This window comes from Micromys minutus (genome assembly GCF_963924665.1).
Source record: "Micromys minutus genome assembly, chromosome: 10".
NCBI lineage: Eukaryota > Metazoa > Chordata > Mammalia > Rodentia > Muridae > Micromys > Micromys minutus.
In genome coordinates, this window is record NC_137979.1 from 44,224,358 (window position 1) to 44,249,359 (window position 25,002).

A 25,002-nucleotide genomic window follows, 5' to 3' on the forward strand; every position below is an offset into this window, starting at 1 on the left:
GACGGTGGCTAGACAATAGGCTGTTGTTCCTTTTATAGGAAATGTAAGAAGACTGAATTTGGGTGGGAAAAGTTAGATACAATGGAGGATTGCAGAGAAATACTTGGAACAGTGTGAGATGGTTTTACTAGGTAAACTGACCCAGTTCCTTGTGGTTCGTACTGGACCACTGGTAATAAGGTGTAGAACTGGTCCTCGTACAGAGGAGGACCCACAGTGTAAGGAGCCTGGTGCTTTCCGCTGTGGTTGGCATAAGTGTTAATGCCTTTTACCTTCTCAGATACCTTGGAGAATGGGGGAAGTCTCCTCTGGTAAGACAGATTGTGCCCAGGACTTTGGCATTTCTTTGTTAACTACTTTAGTGTTTTCTATCTTTTATAGTGTGGCTGGTACTGGGGACCAATGAATTGGGAAGATGCAGAGATGAAACTGAAAGGGAAGCCAGATGGTTCTTTCCTGGTACGAGACAGCTCTGATCCTCGTTACATCCTGAGCCTCAGCTTTCGATCACAGGGTATCACCCATCACACTAGAATGGAGCACTATAGAGGTAAGAGCTGCCGCCTCTGGGAAAGACTTTCTTCAGATTTGCCTTTTCCTACCCTTGCTGAGTTAGTCCTCCGCCCTCCTTTTAAAACTGTATTATTTTTGTGGGTGGGCCTGAGTGTATGTCTATGTACTACTTGCAGAGGGTATTGAGTCTCCAGGAACTAGAATTATCAGCACTTATTTTAGTTAAAAGATGGCGTCCTGGGTTTTGGCACCAATGTTAGGAAAGTGGGGGGGGGGAGAGGGGTTATGGCCCATGGAGGTACAGAGAAGCCTGAAGGAGAGGGGGATGCCTCTGAGGGATCCGTGTTGGGAATCCCTTCCCCCTAAGGGACCAGCCACGGTATAGTACAGAATAGAGTTTATTCAGGTCATGCAGAGAGAAGAGAGAGAGAGAGAGAGAGAGAGAGAGAGAGAGAGAGAGAGAGAGGAATAGAGTAGAGGAGTAGAGGCCGGCCATGAGCACATGGAGAGAGAGCAGGGAAGGGAAGGGGAAGAGGAGGGGGAGAGAGCAAGTGAGAGAGGAGGGCGAGCAGCCCCTTCTATAGTGTCAGGTCACTGAGGGGTGGGGTTTACAGAATCCCAACAGTTATGAGCCGTCTGATGTGAGTGATGAGTGATGAGTGCTTTTCTAATCTAGCTCTCCAGTCTGTCTGTCTCTCTCTGTGGATATGTGTGTGTGTGTGAGTGGGTGGATAAGTACAGGGATGTACATGCTGCAGGGTGCCTATGAAGTTAGAGGACACCATGAATGTCTTGAGTGTTGGTCTGTGCCTTTTACCTTCAGACAGGCTCTCTGCTCACTGGTACAGCATCGCCAGTATAGTTGACCTGAGCTGTAGGGGTTCCATCTTGCCATAGGAGTGCTGGAAACACAGGCATGAGATGCCATTCCCAGTTTTACACAGATTCTGGGGATCCAAACTCACGCCCTTATGTTTGTACTGATCTATCTCCCTAATCCTTGTTTTGTCTGTCTGTCTGTCTTGTCTGTTTGTTTGAGACAGGATCTCATGTAGCCCAGACTTGCCTTGAACTATATAAACAATACTGGATTTGAATTGATTCTTGTCCATGCTTGTGCCACTGTGACCAGCCCAAGATTTAATTTTTTTCTGTAAAAGTAGCAGATATATTTATCTTAGCATGCAAATTCGTTTTTATATTTAATAAATGTTTTACATAATTAAAAAGAAAAAAGCTGGACATGTTGGTGCACACTTCTAATTTCATCTCTCAGGAGGCAGAATCAGGCTATGGATCTCTGAGTTCTAGGCTAGCCTTGTCTACAGAGAGAAACCCTGTCTCACAGAATGAAAAATAAATAAAAACAAAAATAAAATTACTTTGTGATTTATTTTCAGAAAATATTTTATCTTTATACCTGTTTTATATACCTAGACATCTGGGTTGCATGTAAAGTTTCATAGGCAAAAAAGGATCATATGTAGAAAAAGTTTAAGAAGTCATTATGTCGGCAGGTGGTGGTAGTGGTACACATTTAACCTCAGCACTCTAGAGACAGAGGGCTATCTTGGAAGAGGAGGAGAAAAGAAGTAGCAGCCATGAATTAGGTTAGGAAAGATGCCTTAGTGGTAAGAACTCTTGCTGCTTTCCCAAAGGACAGTTCCCAGCATCCATGTCAAGTGACTCACTGTTTGTAATCCCAATTCTTGGGAATCTGATGCCTTTCTGTGGCTTCCTGTGTACCCATACACACAAATAAATCTTAGTTTAAAAAAAGAAAAGAAGCCATGGATTAGGTAACTGTTGGAAGTCGATGTGATAAGAAGCCAACACTGCTAATTTTTCTGCTGTCCCAAAGAAGCAGAATCACAGATAAACCAAATATAAAACACAGCATTTCAGAATGAGCAATTTTGTTAAAACAGACTAATAATTGACTAGACTCTGGGAATGGTAGATGAATACTTTTTTAAAAAGATTTATTTATATGTACACACTGTAGCTGTCTTCAGACACACCAGAAGAAGGCATCAGATCCCATTACAGATGGATGTGAGCCACCATGTGGTTGCTGGAAATTAAACTCAGGAACTCTGGAAAAGCAGTCAGTGATATTGAGCCATCTCTCCAGCCCCAGATGAATACTTCTTGATTGTTAGGTTCATGATAGGTCAAGGGAGTAAGTGGCCCTCCCTCCTAAGTACTGTCCCAGTTACTCTTTGTTTAAAGGACCTTTCTTTTTAACCAAATAGGGTTTTTAGTAGAAAGAGGCTTTGTTTCTGATAGTCGCTGGCATTGGGACATGCCTTCATCATTTTCAGTGCTACTGTAAGAGTAGCTGCAGAGACTCCCATCTGCAGTTCCCTGCAGTGATTAGGACTCCAAATTGTGTTCTTTTGTGGGTGATTCTTTTGGAACCTAGTATTAAGTCACAAGAGGTCAGATTTCCCTTTGCCTTTGGGACTCTGGAGTTTGAGGTAGAAACGTCAACATTCTGGCATGGGAAAGAACAGAAGACTTGATTTGCTTTCCCTGTGCCTGCCGTGAAGAGCAAGAGCCTCAACTCTCACATGCATCATAGTACGTGTGTCTTCATTAGATAACAGGTGACCGTAGCATTTACTAATACAGATGTAGGAAGGAAGTCATTTAAGAAGTAGTATACATATGGAAAAGAAAATCCTTGTTTTTTTATTTTGATATTTGGTTTTTAAAATTATTTTTAATTCATTTTGTGAATGCACATGTTCAAGCGTGTGTAGGCTACCACTTGTGTATGATAGACAGGAAACCTGAGGCAATCGATTCTTTTGTCCTATGTTGGTTCTAGAGTGAGGACTCAGGATGTTACCTTTGCTGGCAAGCACCTTTACACACTGAGCCATCTTGTTGGCCCCTCTAAATTTTTTTGTGATCTTTATTTTTCTCTTGTTGGTTTGTTTTAGGTTTTGGTTTTTCAAGACAGGACATCTCTGTGTATCCTTAGCTGTCCTGGAACTCAGTCTATAGACCAGTCTGGCCTCAAACTCATAGAGATCTGCCTGTCTCTGCTTACAGAGTGCTGGGATTAAAGGTGTGTGCCACCATACCCCAAAAAATGAGTTAAAAATATTGTTTAAGATTTAATTTTTAAGAATTCAGTTATTTTAAAAAAAAGGTTGAGTTGGGAGGTGGTGATGCATGCCTATAATCTCAATACAAGGAGGCAGAGGCAGGCTGATGTGTGAGTTCAAAGCCAACCTGGTTTACAGAACAAGTTCCAGGACAGCCAGGGCTACACAGAGAAACCAGGTCTCCAAAACAACAACAACAAAACACAAACAAACAGAAAATTAAAACGTTCAAAGCAGCCTTTCAGATTATTTGAGGTTCTTTATTTTGCTTTCTTTTTCTTTCCTCTCTTCCCCCCTTTTCTTTCTTGTTAGAGTTTTGCTACCTAGCCCAGTCTGTCCTCTAGCTCAGATCTTTCTACCTTAGACTCCCGAGTGCTACGATGACAGGAACGTGTTACCACACTTCACCAAAAAAGTTTGTAAATTTGCTCTTTGTTTTCCATTTCAGGAACTTTCAGCTTATGGTGCCATCCCAAGTTTGAGGACCGCTGCCAGTCGGTGGTGGAGTTCATTAGGAGGGCCATCATGCACTCTAAGAATGGGAAATTTCTCTATTTCTTGAGATCCAGGGTCCCAGGTAAAAGTGTAGTTTCAGTAATTTTATTGTTGCTTTTTAAAAACAGAGCCTTACTCTTGTATTGTAGTTTTGTGTAGCCCAGGCTGTCCTCTTGCCTCAGCCTCCTGCTAGTAATATTAATTATTAAACACAAATAGGATATGATATCCTACCAGAATGATCCAGTCCCCAAGCAAAGGCCACTAAAACTGTTTGTCCTGGCTATTGGAGCAACCACTTCTGCAGAGTCCAGTGACTAATGCCGGCCCTTGTACATTAATGCTACAATGTCCTAAAGAATGATTTCTGCTTTTCTGACCACATGAATAAGAAAATGGTGTAACATTTGACATTGAGATGACTCATTGCTGCTGTTACAGGCGTCTTACTTGGGAAGCAAGGCAGTGTGAACTCTTAGCATTTCCCTAGGGACAGGGACGTGAGAGTGGACTCACCAGAAAGGCAGTGGCTAGTGGGTTCGCAGGCTGAGTGCAGTTGTAGTTTATTAAGAGATGCTTGCTATGGATTTGTCCCTAGTGTACTAACTGTCAAAGAGGAGTGGGTTTGTTGTTGTTTGGTATATTGACATCTCCACTGTGTTGAAGAACAAAGACTTCTCTCCACATGGGAGCACTGTCTTGATCTTGGTTTCACTAGTTTAGTCATATAGTCACCCAGCCCATTCAAGAAGGTATCTGCTTGGTCTCTATCAGAGGAGGCAAAGGAATGGTTTAGAAGAACTTGGTTTTTAGCATTAGGTAAGGAAAACTGACAAGCTTTGTGAGGAATCTGTAGGATGCAAACTGAACTTAAAGTGAGAGCTTCATGCTTTCACTTTGAATCAAATTAGCTTCCTAAGCAGGGTGCCAAGAAATTGCTCTAAAATGTAGGAGTTGCTGGGGAGCCTCGGGCGGAACATCAGGAGCAGGATTGGGCCAGGTGACAGTGATGTTTGTATAATGCTGGTGATTTAAATAAGGCACGACAGGGTGTGAACTGTATTAATTCTCACTTCATTTGGTATTTGCTGTAGTGCTGCCAACACCATTGGGGCTCATGTGCTTGTCTTAGTTGAAGGAAAATGTTGGAGTTCTTCTACAATTGACTCTTCTTAGCAATTTTACATTTGTGGCTATGATGGGTATTTATTTAACAAACATTTATTTGTAACTCAGGATAAAAGTAAGCTGGTTGATGCCCTGCAGGAACACATAGCCTTAGGAAGAGATGGTGGGAAGAGTGAGGATTGAGAGGCTCCACCGGTGCAGCTCTTATATCCCATAGATGTGCTTCACCTTCAGAGACTGCAGCTAAGATTCTAATATTGTGCCCGGACTAGAGTCTGTAGTATTGGCCACTTATATCCTTATATGCCTATTATATACTACGTAGAAGGTCAAGTTTCTTATGAAGAACTCAAAGAAGCTAATTGATTAATTAGTCTATTAAAATTGTAGATAGTAGATGGGACAGGGCACTTAGCTTATTCCCCAGATTCAGTCCCCACACAGCCCAGTTCTTGGGCAAGCCCTGAAGTGGAAGCACATTTGCTGCTGTCTGCCTGTTTCTTTCTTTCTATATATTTATTCACTTTGGGAGATGATGTCTTTGTTCCGGGCTGGCTTCAAGTACACTCCCTAGGTGACAATGAACTTCTGATCTCAGCACTTAATAGGTAGCCTAGACTAGTCCTGAACTTGTGGCAATTCCCCTGCCTTAGCCTCCTAAGTGCTGGAATTATAGATGTAATCTGCTGCTATACCTTGCAGTTACAAAATTTTAAATATATCAAGTTCAGCGATTTTGAATGAGATCCTGTCTCAAGAATATTTTTTAAACAAAATATCATTCTGCCTGGCTGGAATTACCCATCACCTCTATGGTTCTCTGGATTTCCTGTAAAATCATTGTTCTAGCCAAAGGCTTGACTGATCCAGTTCCGATATTTAGTGGAGAAGGAAGTAACCATTCCAGTTCCTAGGTATACCGTGAAAACCATGCAGGCAGGACTTGAGCACTGCCAGCCACACAACTCTTCCAACAAAACTTTTGTTTGCTTGTTTTTTTCTAGGGAGTGTCATGAAGCCCTTACTAGCCTCAAACTGACTATATATATATATATATATATATATATATATATATATATATATATATATATATATATATATATATATATATATATATATATATATATATATATATATATATAGCTGAGGGGGACCTTAAACTCCTGATTCTCTTGCCTCCATCTCTCCAGTGCTGGGATCATTGAAATACCTTTCCCTATACTCTAAAGTTTAGTCTTAGCCCATTACAAGTTTGTCTTTAAATTTCTCTCTGAGTGAAGGTCTTTCTACAGCCCTGGCTCTCCTAGAACTACTCACTAGACCAGGCTGGTCTCTCAAACTCAGGTTCACCAGCCTCTGTGCCACCCCACTCCCACCTACCCTGTCCCCAATATTTGGTATTAAAGGCATGCCCCACTATGTTCAACTTTACATCTCTCTGTAATTTGTAAATGTTTTTGGTTTGTTTTATTAGTATTTTTTAAGATTTACTTATTTGTAAAAGTGTTTACCTGAATGGGTCTTTCTGTGTCAGTTAAAATAATCAAGTTTACACAGCTGTGCTCAAGGCATAGGAAGTGATTATAGATCTGTTAAAATGACAGCGCTAACTCTCACAGCTCCACCTCTTGCTCCTTATAGGCTCATAGCCATGTTATATAATATAGTGTATGCCTTCCAACTGACTTAAAGTTCCCTATTATCTTTAACAATTTCATCTTTTTTTCCCTTAAGACTTATTTATTTTATGTATATAAGTACACCGTAACTGTCTTCAGACACACCAGAATAGGGCCATCTGATCCCATTATGGATGGTTGTGAGCCACCACGTGGTTGCTGGTAATTGAACTCAGGACCTCTGGAAGAGCAGTCAGTGCTCTTAACCACTGAACCATCTCCCCACCCCTTTTTTCTTTTCTCAAGACAGGGTTTTTCTGTATCTCTGGCTGTTCTGGAACTTATTCTGTAGATCAGGCTGGTCAAACTCATAGAGATCCACTACCTCTGCAAGTGCTGGCATTAAAGGCATGCACCACAGCTCAGCCAGTTTCTTCTGTCTGTCTGTCTGTCTGTCTGTCTGTCTGTCTGTCTGTCTGTCTATCTATCTATATATATATATATATATATACACACTGTAGCCATCCTCAGACACATCAGAAGAGGGCATCAGATCCCACTACAGGTGGTTGTGAGCCACCATGTGGTTGCTGGGAATTGAACTCAAGACCTCTGAAAGAGCAGTCAATACTCTTAACCGCTGAGCCATCTCTCCAGCCCTCATCTTTTTTTTTTTAATTAAAAAAATGCATTTATTTATTTGTACATATGTGTATATATTTGTGTGTTTTAGTGCTCATGAAAGGTCAGGGGAAAACTTGCTGGAGTTGGTTCTCCTTTCACCATATGAGCTCTGAAGATTGAATTCAGTCAGGCTTGGACTCAGTGCCTTTACCCACAGAGCCACCTTCCTGACCCATCACCAGCTTTTTTAAAAAATCCAAGGTCTTAACTGAGTTCTTATAGAATCAAACAAGCTATACACTTCCAACTTTCAAGGGCCTGTGAACTTAGGCTCTCTTTTAAAATGAACTCATGTCTTCACAAGATGGGCCAAGCCTCTTCTCAGAATTCCTTTCCTTTTTGAGTTAGTGCAGATAGATTTCTTCTCAATGGTGCTGGCCTCTTTAACAATCACAGCGGCTTTCTCAGCACTAGCCTGAATGCTCTCTTGTTTTGAAATTTCCTTTGCCAAAGAAATTAGTCCATTAGCTTTCCATTTTTCTCAGGTTCTCAGATGTAAACGGAAGCAAGGCACATTCTTGGCTAAAAAAGTACATTAATGGCCTCTAGCCCAGTTCCTGATAGAATCCTTGTTTCTTCTGGAACTTCATGAGTAGGTCTCCACTGTCCCAAGTTTCCTTAGTATCTGGGCAGTCTAAGTCCCCACAAGAATGGCCAGTTAAGTTCTGCTTCCAGCACTCAAAAATGTTTTAAATGTGCTGTTCCAAATTCTTCTACATTTACCCACAAAATAGTTTCAGTGGCCTAAGAGCCATATAATCAGGTTTATCAGTGTCCCTAGTTTTGGTACCAATTTCTAACTTAGTTTTTTTTTCTTGTTGCTTTAGCAGAGAACCTGGGTTTCATTCCCAGCACCTATATGACGCTTAACAACTGTCTGAATTCTAGTTCTGAAGGATCCAGTATCCTTTTCTGGCCTCCTCAGGTCAGACATGCATGCAGTGCCCTTACATGTAGGTAAAACACTCATACACATAAAATAAAAATGATAGGTCTATGTAAGAAGAGTACCGGCTGCTCTTGCAGAAGACTCCCTTGGTACCCACATCAGGTGGCTGCCAGCTGCCTAGAATATCATCTCGGGGATCCAGTACTGTTGTATGGGTTCTCTAGGTGCATGCTCACAGAAATACAGATAAATATCTAAAAGTTAGTTCTAGACCAGCCAGAGCTATACAGTGAGACTCTGGCTCAAAACAAATAAACAAATAAAAATACTATAAAGTAAAAACACCTTAAGAAAGAAAAGGTTTACTTTCACTTTAAAAGACTTATTTTTATTTTATGTGTGTCTTAGGTGGTTAGTACTGTGATAAAACAGCATGATCAAGGGGTGGAGAGATGGCTCAGTAGTTAAGAGCACTGACTGTTCTTCCAGAGGTCCTGAGTTCAATTCTCAGCAACCACATGGTGGCTCATAATCATCTGTAATGGGGTCTGATGCCCATTTCTGGTGTGTCTGAAGACAATGACAGTTTACTCATATACATAAAATAAATAAATCTTAAAAAAACAAAAACAAAAACAAAACCCAAAAAAACCCCTCCATGATCAAAAGCATCTTGGGGAGCAGAGTTTATTTGACTTACCTATTCTGAGTCACATAGTTCATTGAAGGAAGCCAAGGCAGGACTCAAGCCAGATGTAAACGTGGAAGCAGGAGCTGATGCAGAGGCTATGGAGGAACACTGCTTCCTGGCTTGCTCAGCCTGATTTCTTATAGAACCCAGACCCAACACTGGCACCAGTACCCCTGTACCCCTAATCACTCATTGAAAAAATGCCCCTCAGCTAAAATGGCCTGCAGCAGATGCTCCTTTCTCTCATATTACTCTAGCTTGTGTCAAGTGGACATTAAACTGTCCAACACAATATGATGGCTGTCTTGCCTGTATGCATGTCTGTGTACCACATGTTTACCTGGCCTCTGAGGGGGCCAGAAGAAGACATCAGATTCTCTGAAACTGGAGTCACAAAAGGTTGTGAGCTGCCATGTAGGTGCTGGGAATTGGTCCTGTGGAAGAGAACCAGCTGTTGGCTCTACTGAGAAAAGGTTTATTTGAGCTCACAGTTGAGAGTCCAGGAATACCATCCATCATGGTGGGCAAGTCAAGTTAGCAAAGGCTTGAAGCAGCTGATCACATCTTAGCCAGAACTAGAGACAGAGCAATAAATGCAAGCTGCTGCTCAGCTTTGTCCTGTGTTTATACAAACTAGTGGTTGGGTCATCCCTCCTCAATAAATATAAGCAAGATAGTCCTCCACAAGCACAGACTCTAGATGTATACAGTGTAGAGTTATAACTAACCAGCATGGCTACGTACTCAGCACTTTTGTCTAGTTATTTTTTAGACTTTGTTCACTTTGGGGTGTGGGTGTTGGTAAGCAGACAGAGCACTCGTATACATAATCTTTTTTTTTTTTTTTAAAGTGTTTGTTGCTCTTTAGAGTTTCTCTTAACAGTGGCTCACAAATGCCTGTAACTCCAGCTCCAGGGGATTTGATATTTACCTCTGGCCTTCTGGGGGGGGGGACACACACACATACATACACACACACACATACCACTAAAAAATAAAACTTACATTAAAGAAAAATCCACCTGGATGGGAGAGGAAGAATAAAGTCTTTCAGAACAAGAGCCTTAGTCTGTGACAGGCAAGGTGTCTAGCAGAGGTTAGTCATACAAAAGTCAGTGCTGGTTGTCATGGGTGGTCTTTATCAGCAGGTAAATGCTCAGTCACCCAACGGGGGTTTCCCCAAAGGTTTCCAGTGCTGTGCTCCTTAGGTGGAGAGGAGGTGAGGGCAGGCTGCCTTTATTTATTAGTGCTGTGCTTTGAACAGGTTTTCTGAATGCACAGGTACCTAGTGTCTTCATGTATGGAGTGGAGGGAGGGACATCTCTTTAAGTACGGTTTTGAGTTAAATGTTGGCTTTGTTTTTGTTGTTGTTGTTTTTAGGATTTATTTATTTATTACATATAAGTACATTGTAGCTGTCTTCAAACACACCAGAAGAAGACGTCAGATCCCATTACAGATGGTTGTGAGCCACCATGTAGTTGCTAGGATTTGAACTCAGGACCTCTGGAAGAGCCTGAGTTAAATGTTTTTTTTTTTTTTTTTTTTTTTAAGATAAACAGAAAAGTTTTCTTGTTTACTAACAGTGCAATATGGCTGTTTTGTGATTGATTGGCTTTTGGAGAATGTCAGTTGTCAACAACCATGACATGGCTTTTGGAGACAATCTACACTTTCTTTCCCCTCAGGCCTTCAATCAAAAACAATCAAAAACTGTTTGAGATTAAACCCCAGCAATGGTAGAATTTTATTTTCTTTGGATAATGATGGTGGCCAAGAAAATAATTCCTAGCTGAGTGTGGTGTCACACACTCTTAGTGCTAGCACCCAGGAGACAAAAGCAGGTGAATCTCTGAGTTCAAGGCCAGCTTGGAGCCTGGTCTACAGAACATGCTCCAGGGCAACCAGGGGCTACACAGAGAACTCTTACCTTGAAAAACCAAATGTGAACACACTGTAGCTGTCTTCAGACACACCAGAAGAGGACATCAGATCCCATTACAGATGGTTGTGAGCCACCATGTGGTTGCTGGGATTTGAACTTGGAACTTTTGGAAGAGATGTTAGCTCTCTTTGCCACTGAGCCATCTCTCTAACCCACTTCTTAGTCTTTTTAGTTTGCTTCTCTTACTCTCCATAGTCCTTTCACTTATGGAAACCGGAACATGGTTAGCTCATTTGAATGTGTTTTAGTTGATGCTGTCCTTGGTGGCTGTTTTATGGCATTGACTACGGGTTGGGCGTCCCCAGCACAGGAGCTCTGATCCATGCAGGGCGTTTGCCTGGAGCCTGGCAGGCACGGACACTGCTGCACTAAGCCCAGCCTGCTGAAGCTGCTGTGGTTGTCTCTCAGAAGCATAGTCATTCTTGTTCCTGTAGCCCAGCCTGATACTCCAGCAGTAGAGAGAGAATAAGGGGAGAAAAGTACCAAACTGGCCTGGCCCGGATAGACAGTTGCAGGAGTAGCAGCCCTGATGCCAGTTCCTCCCTGCATACTAGTTGGAATGCTGTGGGGCCTTTCAGAGCTTAAATGTTCAGTGTCAACACTGCCCCAGAGAAGACTGACCTTTCAATACAGGACCCTCTCTGGTAATAAAGGCGTTCAAACCACTGTACCTCTGAACATCCTGAGTCCTGATCTTTAAGATACTGCTAGATAATGCTGAACATGTATTTCTTATTCCCAACAGAGAGACTTTGGGTTATTATCTTTCCCTGAGAACCTCAGGCTTGGGCTTGGTCCCTGGGCCTCAAGCAGGCTCTAGCTTGGTGGTGTTTGTTGTGTTATTCTCCACAATTTGAGTGAGTCTGGTGTGTTGGGAATTTACTCAGTGGTAGAGGCCCAACCCCCCCCCAAAAAAAAGGTTCTGGAAACCAAGTGTTAGAGTTCATATCTCTGGTCCCAGTACTCAGGAGACTGAGGCAGGAGGATTGCTTTAGGTTTAGGCTAGCCTGTCTACATAGTGTTTCAGGACCTATGCTATGTAACAAGACACTATGAAAAAAAAAATAAACTGAAAGGTTATCAGAGGACACAAAATTCCCTTGAGTAAAATATGGTAGTGGTGCTTTTACAGATGGCTATCAACAGCCCTTCTTGAGGGGCTTTAGCACAGAGTATATCCATGAACTCTAAAATACCCCCATGACACCCCACAGCTCTTCCTCTGGTAGCTGTGGTTCGCTTCAGTATTCTCTGAGTATTTTCCTTTGGTTTTATTCTTGAAGGACTGCCACCAACTCCAGTACAGCTGCTCTATCCAGTGTCCAGATTCAGCAATGTCAAATCCCTCCAGCATCTCTGCAGATTTCGGATCCGGCAGCTTGTCCGAATAGATCATATCCCGGATCTGCCACTGCCTAAGTACAATGGGGTTATCAGGGTTTAGGGCGGGGGTGAATGAATTAGAAATAGAAGTGCCTTTGAAGCTTGTAAGTTGCTCCCAGAGGCCAAGCCTGGCATAAAACATTTGTAGGCAGTGTTCTTTCGATTCTTCATGTCTTAGCACTTCACTCTGGAGCTGTGACGTTGCAGCAAAAGGAAGATGTGTGTGCTGGCCTCATCTGCAGGCCGTGGGCAGAGTGCAGTGCAGTAGAGTGAGAGAGACAGAGTGTGTAAGGATGGGAAGCTGAGAATTTTGTCACATTGACGAAAACTGCTCAGAAGTCATACTAACAGAAAGGAGTGGGGAAATGGGGAGGGTCTAGTAAGTGATGGCTTTCTTAAAGGAAACAGCAATCACAGTTCCTGAGAAATGTCCCTATACATGGTACAGTCTGTCTCCTTGTTTCCCACAGACCTCTGATCTCTTACATTCGAAAGTTCTACTACTATGATCCTCAGGAAGAGGTGTACCTGTCCCTAAAGGAAGCTCAGCTCATTTCCAAACAGAAGCAAGAGGTGGAGCCTTCCACGTAGCAGCAAGGGTCCCTGCTGTTCAACATGAAGGTAGGAGCACCCTGCCTCTTTGTCAAGCCTAGGGACTAGGTTACTTTCTGACCCTTGAGTTTTTCTGATAATTGATTCTCTAATAGGTATATCACTTCATTTAAAGAAAACACAGCAGTTATGAAGGCCTTAAGCCAGTGGTTCTCCACTTTCCTAGTGCTGCAACACTTCAATACAGTTCTTCATGGTGTGCTGATCTCTAATCATAAAATTTGTTGTTACTTCATCATTGTAAATTTGCTACTGTTAAGAATCATAATAACAGTATTTTTGGAGATAGAGGCTTGCCAAAGGGGTCACAATCCATAGGTTGAGAACTGCAACCTTATGAAGTATTTGCCAAGCCAAGCCTTTCTGAGCTGCAGAGTGGATTCAATTCATTTATTAGTCAGATCCTATCTCAAACTAAAAAGTAAAAAGAGAGCTGGGGTATATTTCAGTAGGAGACTACTTGCCTAGCACTCATGAGGTCCCAAGTTTCATTCCTAGCTAACTATTCAAAAAAATTTTTTTTCCTTTACAAAGCTGAACATGTTATATATGTAGCACTTGGGAGTGGGCAGCAAAGAGAATCATGAACTCAAGGCATCTATAGCAGTGTGCAAACATCACGGAGCATAAGCAAGGCAAACACTGTGTGACTACCCATATTTGCTGTAAGATACATGTACGATGATACAGAGAGCAAGAGCCCAGTGGGGAGGTAAGCTTAAGGAACTAGTGAACGCCTTTATTTTCAAAAGGCGTGTGTTGCAGTAAGAGTTTCTCCAAGGCTCACAGCTTGAGATGGGGATGAAAAAAGGTAGCCTGTCTTTTCCTAGCTACCTCAAAGCAAATGTTTGAAAGAGTAGAGAGACTGGGCATGGTGACACATGCCTGCCACCCCTTCACTGAGAACATGGAGGCTAGAGGATCAGAGCTCAAAGTTGGTCTTAGCACCACAGCTTCATGAGACCCTGTTTCAACCCCCACCCCCACCAAAACAAAATGGGTGGGGGGAGGGAGAGAAGAGAGGAAGAGAGGGAGAATGAGTGAATGAATGCGTAGTGTCTGGAGAACGGCTCAGCAGCAGGTAAGAGCACATACTGCTTTTGCCAAGGACCTGAGTTTCAGCACCCATGTCCAGCACCTTACAGTCTTCTATAACTCGGGGATTCAGCAGCCTCTCCTGGTGTCTGAAGGCACTGTACTGTGTGTAAGCACACACAGACACATACACATAACAAAGAAAAAGAATGAGTGAGGATTAAATCACTCAAGTCAACCATTTCCCCATTTCCTTGCTGAGGTCTGCTGGGCTCTGTGTTGGGACTTCTTGTCGTCACTGGTCGTTGCATTGCTGTGTGAATGCCGACTGTGGAGGTCAGGACAGCTCCTGGGGCCAGTTGACTCCTTCCACTTCTGGAGCCATTGGGCCACTCTACTTTTTGATTTGTGACAGAGTCTGATGAGCTGATTGTCCTGTCTGCATCCCCTTAAGTTCTGAGTTACAGCATATATCACCACACCTCTATGCTGGCAGAGTATCGCTAGTTTTTCTGGTTTTGTTTTCTAAGATTTTTTAAAAATTTAGTTGTGTATTGGTGTGTGTGCACGCACACACCTAAGTACAGGTCCCTACCGGAAAAGTCAGATACCCAAAACCAAATTCAGGTTGCATACAAAACCTGAACTGTATCTTTGTTTTTTCCTTTAACTAGATCCCCTCCCCCACCTCCCTTTGTGTAGGGTGTGACCGTGTCACTATACACTACCTTGCCTGGTCTAATTAGTTTGTTTTGCTTTGGTCTTTTTTTTTTTTTTTTAAAGATTTATTTATTTTATGTATATAAATACTCTTGTCTTCACACCACACACACACCAGAAGAGGGCATCGGATCCCATTACAGATGGTCGTGAGCCACCATGTAGTTGCTGGGAATTGAACTCAGGAACTCTGGAAGAGCAGCCAGTGCTCTTAACGGCTGAGTCATCTCTCCAGCTTTTGTTTTTTTGAGACAGGGTCTCATTATGTAACCTTGATTAGTCTGGAGTTCAAGTTGGCTTCAAACTCGCAGAGATTTGTTTGCCTCTTGTCTCCCAAATTCTGGATTAAAAAGCACCACCACCCTTGGCTTAGTGCTCAGGTGGCCTGAGTGGGAGCAGCATGAGGAATGGCAATGGCTGTGCTGGCCACAAGCTTGTGCTCAGTTCCATGCCTGTGTCATCTGGCAGGCTCTTGTTGTGTCCCCTTATTCTGGGCCTTGTTTCTAAGCACTGACTACTTGTGCTTCTCTTGTGTTCCTTGGTCCTGTTGTCACACGGCTATAGGAGCAGCAGCCTTAAGGGGAATAGGAGCTCTGCTTTCCTGACCTCTGCTCTTTTTCCAAAGGCATGGGACAGCTATAGAGTTGCTGTCCTATATGCTTTCTTTCTTTAAAAAACAAAACAAAATAATTTTATGCATATAGGTATCTTGCCTGTATGTATATCTGGGTACCACATCCATGCCTACCACCCATGGAAGCCAGAAGAGGGCATCGAATTTCCTAGAACTGGAATTACAAATAGTTGGGAACTGCCATGAGTGTGCTGGGATGAGTAGCCAGTGTTCTTAAAGGCTAAGCATTCTTTTCTGCAGCCCCACCATCTGTTCTCTTAGGCTGGGTAAACGTACTATGTGTCCTCTGGGCCCTGAAGTCCTAGATCCTGTGCTGTTAGGAGAAAGCAGGTGAGCCATGCTTATAACTGTTAACAAAGGCAGAGGGTAAACCAGACAGAGACCATGAAATGATGGCTCTGGAATGCTCCAGAGCTCAGACTTAGGGTTCCAGACTGGATGTGAAACTTCAACTTTTCAGGTATATGCAAGTCGTGTGCCTTGGAGATGGATCCTCGAATAAGCAAGGGTTTAAGCATATAGGACAATTTCTCCTGTGTGGTAGTTTTACATAAAACAGTAGCACAGGATCTGGGTTTGATGATACATGTCTGCAATCCTAGCACCTCAAAGATTAAAGCAGTAGGATCTCTTTTTTTTTTTTTTTGTTTTTGTTTTTTGTTTTTTAAAGGGAGAAAGGAGTTTATTTGGCTTACAGGTTATAGCCCTTCCTCTTTTTTTTTTTTTTTTTTTAAATAAAAGTTTTATTTAATGATGTTATTGGGGGAGTGTGTAGACATGAGTGTAAGTGCCTTGAAGGGCCAAAAGATGTCTGAAGCTGGAATCGCAGGTACTTGTGACCCACCAGAGCTGTGCTCTTAGCAACTGTCTCTCAAGTCCAGGACCTCTGTTCCCATGGGGTCACTCTGGCCTTTGTAGCAGGTGTCTTTAGTCACTGAGCCATCTCACCAGCCCAAAAGAGTTTTGTTTTTTGAGATGAGGGCAGGATCAACTGTGTAGCTCTGGCTGGCTTAGAACTCATAAAGACCTACCCACCTCTGCCTTTTGAGTCCTGGAATTAAAGGTTTGGTGCTGCTTTGCCTAGCCACTCTGCTTTTTATACCAAGATCCTATCTCAAAGATATAAAAACAGTCACAGTGGGGAGATAGTAGGAACTAGAAGGTGCACCTACTGGATACTGCTCCTTTTTAAAGTATTTGTGTATGTGTGTGTGTGTGTGTGTGTGTGCCTTTGTAATTTAATGTACACCCATGCATGCAAGAGTCTGTAGAGGCTAAAAGACCGAGAAAGGGCACTGGGTCCTCTGGAACCAGTTACTGGGATTCATAATCCATTTTATGGATGCTGGGAACCAAGCCCAGTTACTTTGCAGAGGCAATGAGGGTTCTTAACCACTGAGATGTCTGTCCAGCTCCCTATTGAGAAGTGATAGGACCTTCCGTTAGAACGTGGCTTCTGTGAGTGCTGTGCCCCATAGGAACCCACATCAATAGGAACATATTCAGAAGGCCTTGGGGTGGAGGCTTCAAACAGCGTCATATGTGAGGACACTATCAGGCAGCTGAGAGAAGTCCTTATAGAGGAGTGGTTATGTTCTTTGTGACTTTGTGGGACAGAAGAAGGACCAAAATGAACAAAGGCAGCTGCCACATCTCCTGCTGTTGAGTATCTGTAGAAGCATGAGGCTATCCAGCTGCCTTTGTGCTTTGGAGCTGATCATCTCCCATCTACAGTGCCTAGTCGGTTCTCCTTCCCTCCCTGTGGGTCTGCTGCTCTGTTTGAACTGTTTTGTTTTGTTTCTTTCCCTTTTTACCTAGGCATCTGACCGCCAGGCTCCAGTTTGAAAATCCAAATGAAGCTACCACAAAAGAAGAATCTGGCAGAAAGAGAAGAGAGGGTTGTGATTCTTGGCAGACTTTGGTTGCCCTGTAGCCCCAGGGCTTGGAAGAAGCACACAACCATCCTCCAAGTGGAACTCCTCATTCCCCAACCCCGTGAGCCCCAGGACTAGATGAGCTCCTTGGAAAACTGGAAGAAGTCTTAACACTGTTTATTTTCAGAAATTACCTTTTAGTAATTGACATTTGTCAGTGGAAGGCAGCTGGGGTCTATACCCATTGAATTGAAAGTGGTGTTGGGGATGAGCAGGTCAAGGGGAAAGTGGGGCAAAGGGGTTGGTTGTTCAGCTGGTGCCAAAGGCAGCATTGAAGCTCTTTTCCATGAGCCTGGAGGAAGGGCAGGGGAAGCCAGAGACATATAGAAGAAGATTGGAAGTTTCTGAGGCAAGGTGTCCAATTCTCTCCAGCTTCAACAGGGAGAAGGACAGCGAGTGAAAGTGGAACTGCTCATTCTGCTTGCTGAGGAAGGGCTTGCTCCCACCCCTTCCCTTTCAAGGTTTACAAAACCTGTTTCCAGAATTGCCTCTCATGGAATTGGAGTGCATTTTGTTGACTAAATTCCTTAAGTTCAGTGACCTGAGGCAATCTCGGTTTTTCCTCCATCCTCAGTCCCTTCCCCTCAGTAACTGTGTATTTTACTATTTTACTTTGGTCAAACCAACACTCCTATTGCTTCTGCCAGCTGTGCAGGCAGTGGTGTTTCTTGTCACGTGGGCAGTTCAGAGTTCCAATCTTAGGCTGCCAGGGCTTCACCCCACCATCAACAACCCCACGCCTAGAGCATGCCTCCAGACTCTGGCAAAGCATACCCACAGCTAAGGAGTCAGTGTTACCCTGCTTGTCAGCTAGTGAGAGGAAATGTGGGGGAAGTGAGAAACAGCTATGGTGCTCCTAGAGGAGTCTGCGTGTCTCAGCCTTAACGGGATTTCTGTAGTGCAGAAAGGCGTGGCGTCTCATGATCATAGGCTTATCAGTGTCATCCCACCCCTGAGATGGAGGTGGCAAGGGCTTCTTCATTTCCCCATGTGCATTCTCTAGACCCCATTGCCTTTCAACACTGGGACCTGTCAGATTCTACTTTGAAAGTTGCCTTTGAGATGGATGTGCTTGAGGAGACTGTCTGAAACTGGCCACATCCAGCCGTGGGCCACCTAAGTTTGCTGTCCTACAAAACTACTCAAGATAGACAGTTGGGCTGATGGGTCTTCATAACTCCCAACCCTGTAGTGTTCATGTGATGGCTTTTGAGTTCTCTCTGCTTGTGTCTGCCTCAGATGACAAAGGAAATATTGTCGGTCTTAGGGTTCCTGATGGTGAGGGTGAAGCCCTGTGTCTAGGTAGCTTAGAAAACTGTTTATGTGGAAAGTGGTCTATGGGCTCCCTCCTCCTCGAGCTAAACACAGAGATGTGCTTTCTTATCTGGCTATCAAGAAATGAGCCCCAGAATGAACTATGCACATGTCAGTCCAACTCACTTCTGACATGTTGCACGGTCATCATACTTCATGCCATCAGACCATGGGCATCATGGTCATCCCCTAACATCATAAGGTCATGACACAGAGACTAGCATACCTGTAAGTTCTGCCTCTGGAGGATATAGGCCACTTGCCATCTTGTAGAAAGGGCCATTCTGGAACCCAAAATCTAGATTCCATAGAGGTCTTATTAATATTTGCAGTTTACAGATTCTTTCTCCCATTTCAGCCACCCATGATATAAAAATTAGTTTTCAACCCGTGTTTGCATTGTTTGCATGGTCTGAGCTAGGTAGTGTGGAAGGTTTTGAGGTAGAAGATAAGACCCTGCCCTGAGGGAACTGTAAAGTGACTGTTGTAGAAGAAGGAATTGGAGCGCTACTCATTGCAGCAGAAAACCAAGGACCATCTTTAAAGACCACGTGGGCATGACCAGGGTAGACCAGATGGTCTAAGAAGGCTCTGGTGATAAGGCTTTGGGTTGTAGGTGAGGACACTGACAGAAAAAATACAGAGCAGAAATGTGTGGCAAGTGTGGAGCTGCTTTAGGTCAACATCAGTCTTAACTTGATCGCAAAAAACTTTCTAGTCATTGGACAGGTTTGAAGGCTAGGGAGAATGAGGGTGTGGTGAAGGGAGGGCAAAGCCAGAAGTCAGCAAACACCTCTCTGGTCCTGGTGTTACCAGTGGAGAATTTCTATACTCAGGTGCAATGCAGACCTGCTCCAGAGCGTGGCAGCCTCAGAAAGCCATGTGCTTTGATGTTCCAGTCACAGGCAGCTGGCCAGACCCACTCTGCACAACTGTGGGAGACAGCTCTAGGAGGTGCCTGGCACCCAGGAGGCCTTGTTAAAAGGAATGAGCGATTGGGAAGAGCAGTTGTACCTGTTGACTGTGCTGCAGGTTGGCTGGAGAAGGGAGCAGGAGTAAGGCCAGAGGGCATTGGCTGGCCTTCAGCTTTTGCTGATGGTGGGGCAGTGCTAATGGAACTGCAATCCACAGAGGAACTTGTCTTTGGTGGTTATGTGCCAGTCACAAACTGAAAAAGGCAGTCACTTCTAGAGACCTAATGTGCTTTTCTGAGTTGTTGTTGGGGTGTCACTACTGCCAGATGCAGCCTGTATAACCTTGACTGGTTTATAACTAATCTACTGTAACCTTCCTCAAGACGGGTATGTCCATGTAAGCTAGTGACAGCAACTGCTGCAACCTGTAGTTACTTGAAATGTGTGTCTCTGCTGGCAGTGTAGGCATGAGGGAGCAGAGCTGGGCTGTGGGTCCGACTGTCCTGATTTGATTGTGGCTTAGCACCAAGGTAAAGTGAATGTGGACAGCACAACAGCCTCTTGGAAAACAAAGGCTTGGAAGGGTCTCATAGCTTGTTTCTCCTGTCCCTCTGTTACTGGGGCTGAGCCTCTGAGGCCAAACAGGGATGATGGGATGGCTACACATACCCACTGATGCACGTCCCTGAGGACTGGGAAACATCAGAGTACAGTCCTAGCACTGCCCCAGGGAGCCATCTTTCAGCCTTCCTCATTCTCCTAGGAGTTCATGGCCTGCTTGAGGTCCCTCTCCCAATGGGAAGTAGGGACAGGAAAAACTCCCCCAGGTAACATCTTCCTTCCCTTCTTTGTTGCTTTTCCCTTAATCTTTGAGCCCAGGAGTGAGAGGCCAAGTCAGCAAGATAAAAAGAGCCGCCACTGGTCTAGAATTCTGTGTGAGCATGTGCCCTCATTTGTCCAAGTCTTGTCTGCGGTTGGGGTGTTGGGAACATCTCCACTAGGAGGGACTAGGATTTGTTTTCCACTTTAAGAGAATGGCGTGCCCACTGTGTGGAGGGGAAGAGCTTTGAGTTAGACATTTTCCCTATGGGAATCCTCTTGGTTTGGTTCGTGGGGAGGGGAGTGGATGTGTGGTTTTATTTGTTGTCAGCACAGCTGTCCTTGCACTGAGTCTGTCTATTGCACACGTGTAGCCGTCTTTATTTGCAGCAGTGCTTATCAGTAGTGCAAATGATTTATTTGCTCCTGGGGAGTAAAACCTTTTTTATTAAAAAAAGAAAAAAAAAAAAAAAAAAAAAAGAAAGAAAGGTGTGACCCATTATGACAGCTGTAGAATTACTGGGCCACAAGAGTCACATCTGCAAGTCCCCCATGGTCGTCCATCTGTCTTGGCATTGGAGCCTTGTACTCCAGTGTCAGTACAGTGTGACCGGGCCTTCGTTGAAAAATCAGAACAGCATTTTGGGAGTGAGATTGAGTTTAATCATTGAGAGGACTCTGGGGACGTGAAATTGCAGTTGAAAATAGAGAAATGATTCTGTAATCTGCCAGAGAAAGGGACCTTTCTTTACATGCAGATTCATGCGTCCTGGTTCTTTCATTGCTTCCTAGTGTCCTGGGTAGGGGTCACCTAGTTTCTTCCAGTGTCCCTCTTGTCTTTCCTGTCCTTTGTCCTGTCCCTTCCCACTTCATCTACCTCCCAGAAAGCCAATCCTGCATGCTGAGTTGTGACATGCCTTCACTCGTTTCATCTTCAGAGGGTTCTAGAGAGTCCCTGGAGTTGCTCCCTGCCCCACTGATCCCTCCTCATAGTGCTGGGAGGCAACAAGGAGCAGACAAGCAGCTGGGCAGACAGCAACATGGGTCGCAGCTGGACTGCGGAGGCAGCTGCTCCTGGAGACACTTGGGTGTGACCCCTGCTGTGCTCAGTGGGCTGCCCTGACCACTCCTCCATCCCTGGTGCTCCCCAGAGGGACAGGCAAGATCCAGGCACCAATCTGGGCAGGCCAGACGTTAGGATGCCTGCACTGGTGCTGCATGGCACAGGCACTGCTGTGCATTCTGGTGGTTTTTCAGAAACTCCATGCTGAGGGGTGTCATTCTGGACTCGGTGGTTGGGGGTTCTTCACCGCCGGGGAGCCGTACCCCACAACCACTCTGTCCTGCTTAGCCACCCCTGCCCTCCAAGCCAAAGCGTGGCCTGGCTTTTGTCTTCCCATTTAGTTTTCCTCCTTTATTCTCCCTCTGTGCTTAATTTATTAAAATAGTTGCTGTATAATTTATTTTCATAAAGTATAAAAATAACTAAATGGTTAAAATAGACTTGCAGGCCAATCTTAAATTGGGGGTGGGTCTGGGGTGGGATGGGGAGAGGGAAAGATGCTTTGATATAAACAAAACAAATGCACTTTGGGTGTGTTTTGGTATTTTTCTGGGCATAGAGGGGTGGGTGTGGGGATGTCCCTGTGGATTAGTTCCAGAGTGGGGTGTCTGTAAATACTGTACTAATAGGCATGTGTGACTCTTGTAAAGGGACATTAGTAGCTGCTGCAGGTCCTGTTTGGAAACCCTGTGTATAATTCCCGGTTTTTTGTAAGTGTCAGTGCGGGAGACATTTGACTCTTGTGTTTGTATCTCCTTTTTATGATTGCTGTACCGACCCATGTCTTTTTGGGGAGGGATGAAAAGAGATTTGAAATAAAAATGTTTAGAAATGATCTGTTACTTGGCTTTATGTTTTTCAGTCTCTCTCTTGACTTCACCCTTGGTCAGGTAGTGGTTCCCACTGGCAGCCATGAGACACCCAGTACTGTCTCTAAAGCAGGGTTGTTGGAAAACTACTAGGACTGAAGAAGGCCACTGCTCAGAGCTGCCCTGGGAAGTGCAGGAGCATTCCAAAGAGCCTTGGGGAAGGTGGGCAGGTGCCTAGAGCCTTCCTGTCTGGGTTGAACAGTGGCTCAGTATAGACTGTCACACTTTAATGTGGCAGCAGCCAGTCTTGTGAAGCTGATTGTAAGCCTTCCTTGTTGCTTTCAGCTTTGTCTTCCCAGCTCTTTCTTGGGCAAGGCCTGTTGCTTTTCTTAATGAAGTGTTCTGGGAACCTCTTTAACTCCTAACCTGCCCCCCACCCTATTATCCTGCTTTTTGCTTAAGGGGCCAGTGTGTCACCTGGAAATTGTAAGTTTCCTGCTGAACTCTCTGGAAAAACCACTTCCCTAGGCTAATCACAGAGTCTCCGTGTAGTCCTGGCTGGCCTGGGACTTGCTCTATAGACCAGGCTGGTCTTGAACTCGGAGATTTGCCTGCCTCTGCCTCCATGAAAGTGTGCACCACCACCATCTGGCCAGGTATTCCCCCTTTTTCCCAAAGTTTCAGCAATTTCCCAAGAGGTCTTGCCTCCTGTTTCCTCCCTCCCATTCTTTCATCGACGACAACAAAACTTTCTAGGGGCTGGAGAGATGGCTCAGTGGCTAACAGCACTTGTTCTTTCAGAGGAACCAGGTTTGGGTTCTCAGCAACCACATGGTGGCTCTGAACCATCTCTAACTCCAGTTCCACAGTGTCTGAATCCGGCCTACATGGACATTAGAGACACCTGGTACAGATACATACATGCAGACAAAACATTCATATATGTAAATCTTGAAAAATAAAATTTCTTCTAGCCAGACATAGTGGCACATGCCTTCAATCCTAGCACTCAGGATGCAGAGGCAACTGGATCTCTGGTGAGTTCAAGGCCAACCAGAGCTACACAATGACTTCCTGTCTAAAAGACAAAAACAACCTCTCCCTTCCCCCCCAACCCTCCCCCCCCCCCCCCCCGCAAACCTTCTAAAACCACATTTAAGGGCCTGTGAAGAGGTTTGGCAGGTAAACGTACTTGTTGCCAAGGCAACCTGAATTTAATCATTGGAATCTATGTGGTGGACTTGGTGGACCTGGAACCTGGAGCCCACATGACTAAAGGAGAAAACGGACTTCTGAAGATTGCCCTCTGACCACCACCACCCCCAGCTCCCCAGGCACACACACACCACACCACAGAGTACAAGCCAGATGGAGAGGGAATGGAATAGGGAGCTAGGATGGGAACCATGTTGGACTGAAAGCAAACACGGGAAGGATTCAGGGCTCTTTTGGCCAGAGGAGAACCCAGCATGTGTGAGGACACTGGAAGAGAGGAAGTGGAGTGTGGTAAAACAGGTCTCAGGTTGGACAGGAGCTCTCGGCTGCAGTCACACTACCAACCCCTGAACTCCACTTACACGGGGTTGGGTTTCCCAGGTGGTCGGACAGAGCACGCCCATCTCTGATGCACCCAGTGGATGGCAGCAGCGTCTACCTGTAACAATCCAGGCTGTGGTTGGCTAAACTAAACTGGACAGTGAACCCTCTCAACAGGGAAAGAAATTCCGAGGCGACATCCTCCTGGACGCAGCGTGTCACCTGGTTCTGGGGCTCGGGCTGGGGGCGTGGCGGCGTGGAGTCGCGGGCGGGTGGGGCAGAAGGGACAGCGAGGCTGGAGGGAGGAAGAGTGGGCGTAGCCGAGTACTTCGAGCTTCTCCTGCCACCTAGTGGCTGTTCTGAGCCGGGCTGCAGTCTGGAATGGGTGAAGCTGGGATAAATACTCACGAATAGCATCTCCACTCCTTTTCTGTGGCCGGATTTCTTCTTGGCTAGTCGGGGATCCTGGCTTGTCCCAAGTCCTCTACCTGACGCGAGGGATAAAATCCCTTTCTAAGATGCAGGAAGAGCGGTGTTTTTTAGACTCAGTGGCGGTGTATAGAGCTGAGACTGACAACCCTACCCTGTGATGGGTGCAACCCTCACAGCCTGCCTCCTACTTCCCGGCTTGACCATGGCCAATGACAGATGCTGGGACCCTGCCCGGCTTGGTGTCATCTTAGAATTCTGTGTAATTCTCTAAACATGTGTTGTTCTGTGCAGGTCCTTGGTTTTCCCCCAGCCTCCCTCCCCTCCTCCTTTGGTGGATTTGCCCTCTTGTCTCTAAGATGACAAGAGACAGCAGGCACCGGAGGCCCGCTGGGGAAGGCCAACAGGGCCTGTGTAACTCCTGGGTCTCTTGTCTAGCCCTCGCCTAGGGGAGAAGGGCGGCTTGTACCGAGCTCTTCATTGCGTCACGTCAGGGCTCCTGCCTAGGAAGCAGATGCAAGGATTTGGGGAGGGGCCAGGAGGGTGAAGAGCTTCAGGAGGGATCATGTAGTCAAATGAAGGGGGCGGGGCTCGGGATGGAGTCGGGCGTCCAGGGACACCTGTGTACACTCTAGTGCCTGCCACCTTTCCCGACTGACACCCACTTCATTCTCCAGGCCTGGCAGCCTCAGCTGCACTCGGCCAGATTGCAGCATGCCT

The 25,002-nt window shown here is 45.0% G+C and overlaps 1 protein-coding gene across 2 annotated transcripts in view; it reads left to right on the forward strand.

Moving 5' to 3' along the window:
* The window catches only part of SOCS7 (suppressor of cytokine signaling 7), a gene marked incomplete at its 5' end in the record, with an annotated part of 36,432 nt that extends 14,473 nt beyond the window's left edge, over positions 1-21,959 (forward strand). For both annotated transcript variants that reach the window (XM_080923966.1, XM_080923965.1), the window contains 5 exons: positions 382-550; positions 4,078-4,206; positions 12,364-12,499; positions 12,934-13,084; positions 17,283-21,959. In XM_080923966.1, the coding sequence (XP_080780092.1) occupies positions 382-550; positions 4,078-4,206; positions 12,364-12,499; positions 12,934-13,054 (555 nt within the window). In that variant the 3' untranslated portion in view covers positions 13,055-13,084; positions 17,283-21,959. The remainder of the gene's footprint in view (positions 1-381; positions 551-4,077; positions 4,207-12,363; positions 12,500-12,933; positions 13,085-17,282) is intronic.
* Positions 21,960-25,002: the final 3,043 nt, after the last annotated feature.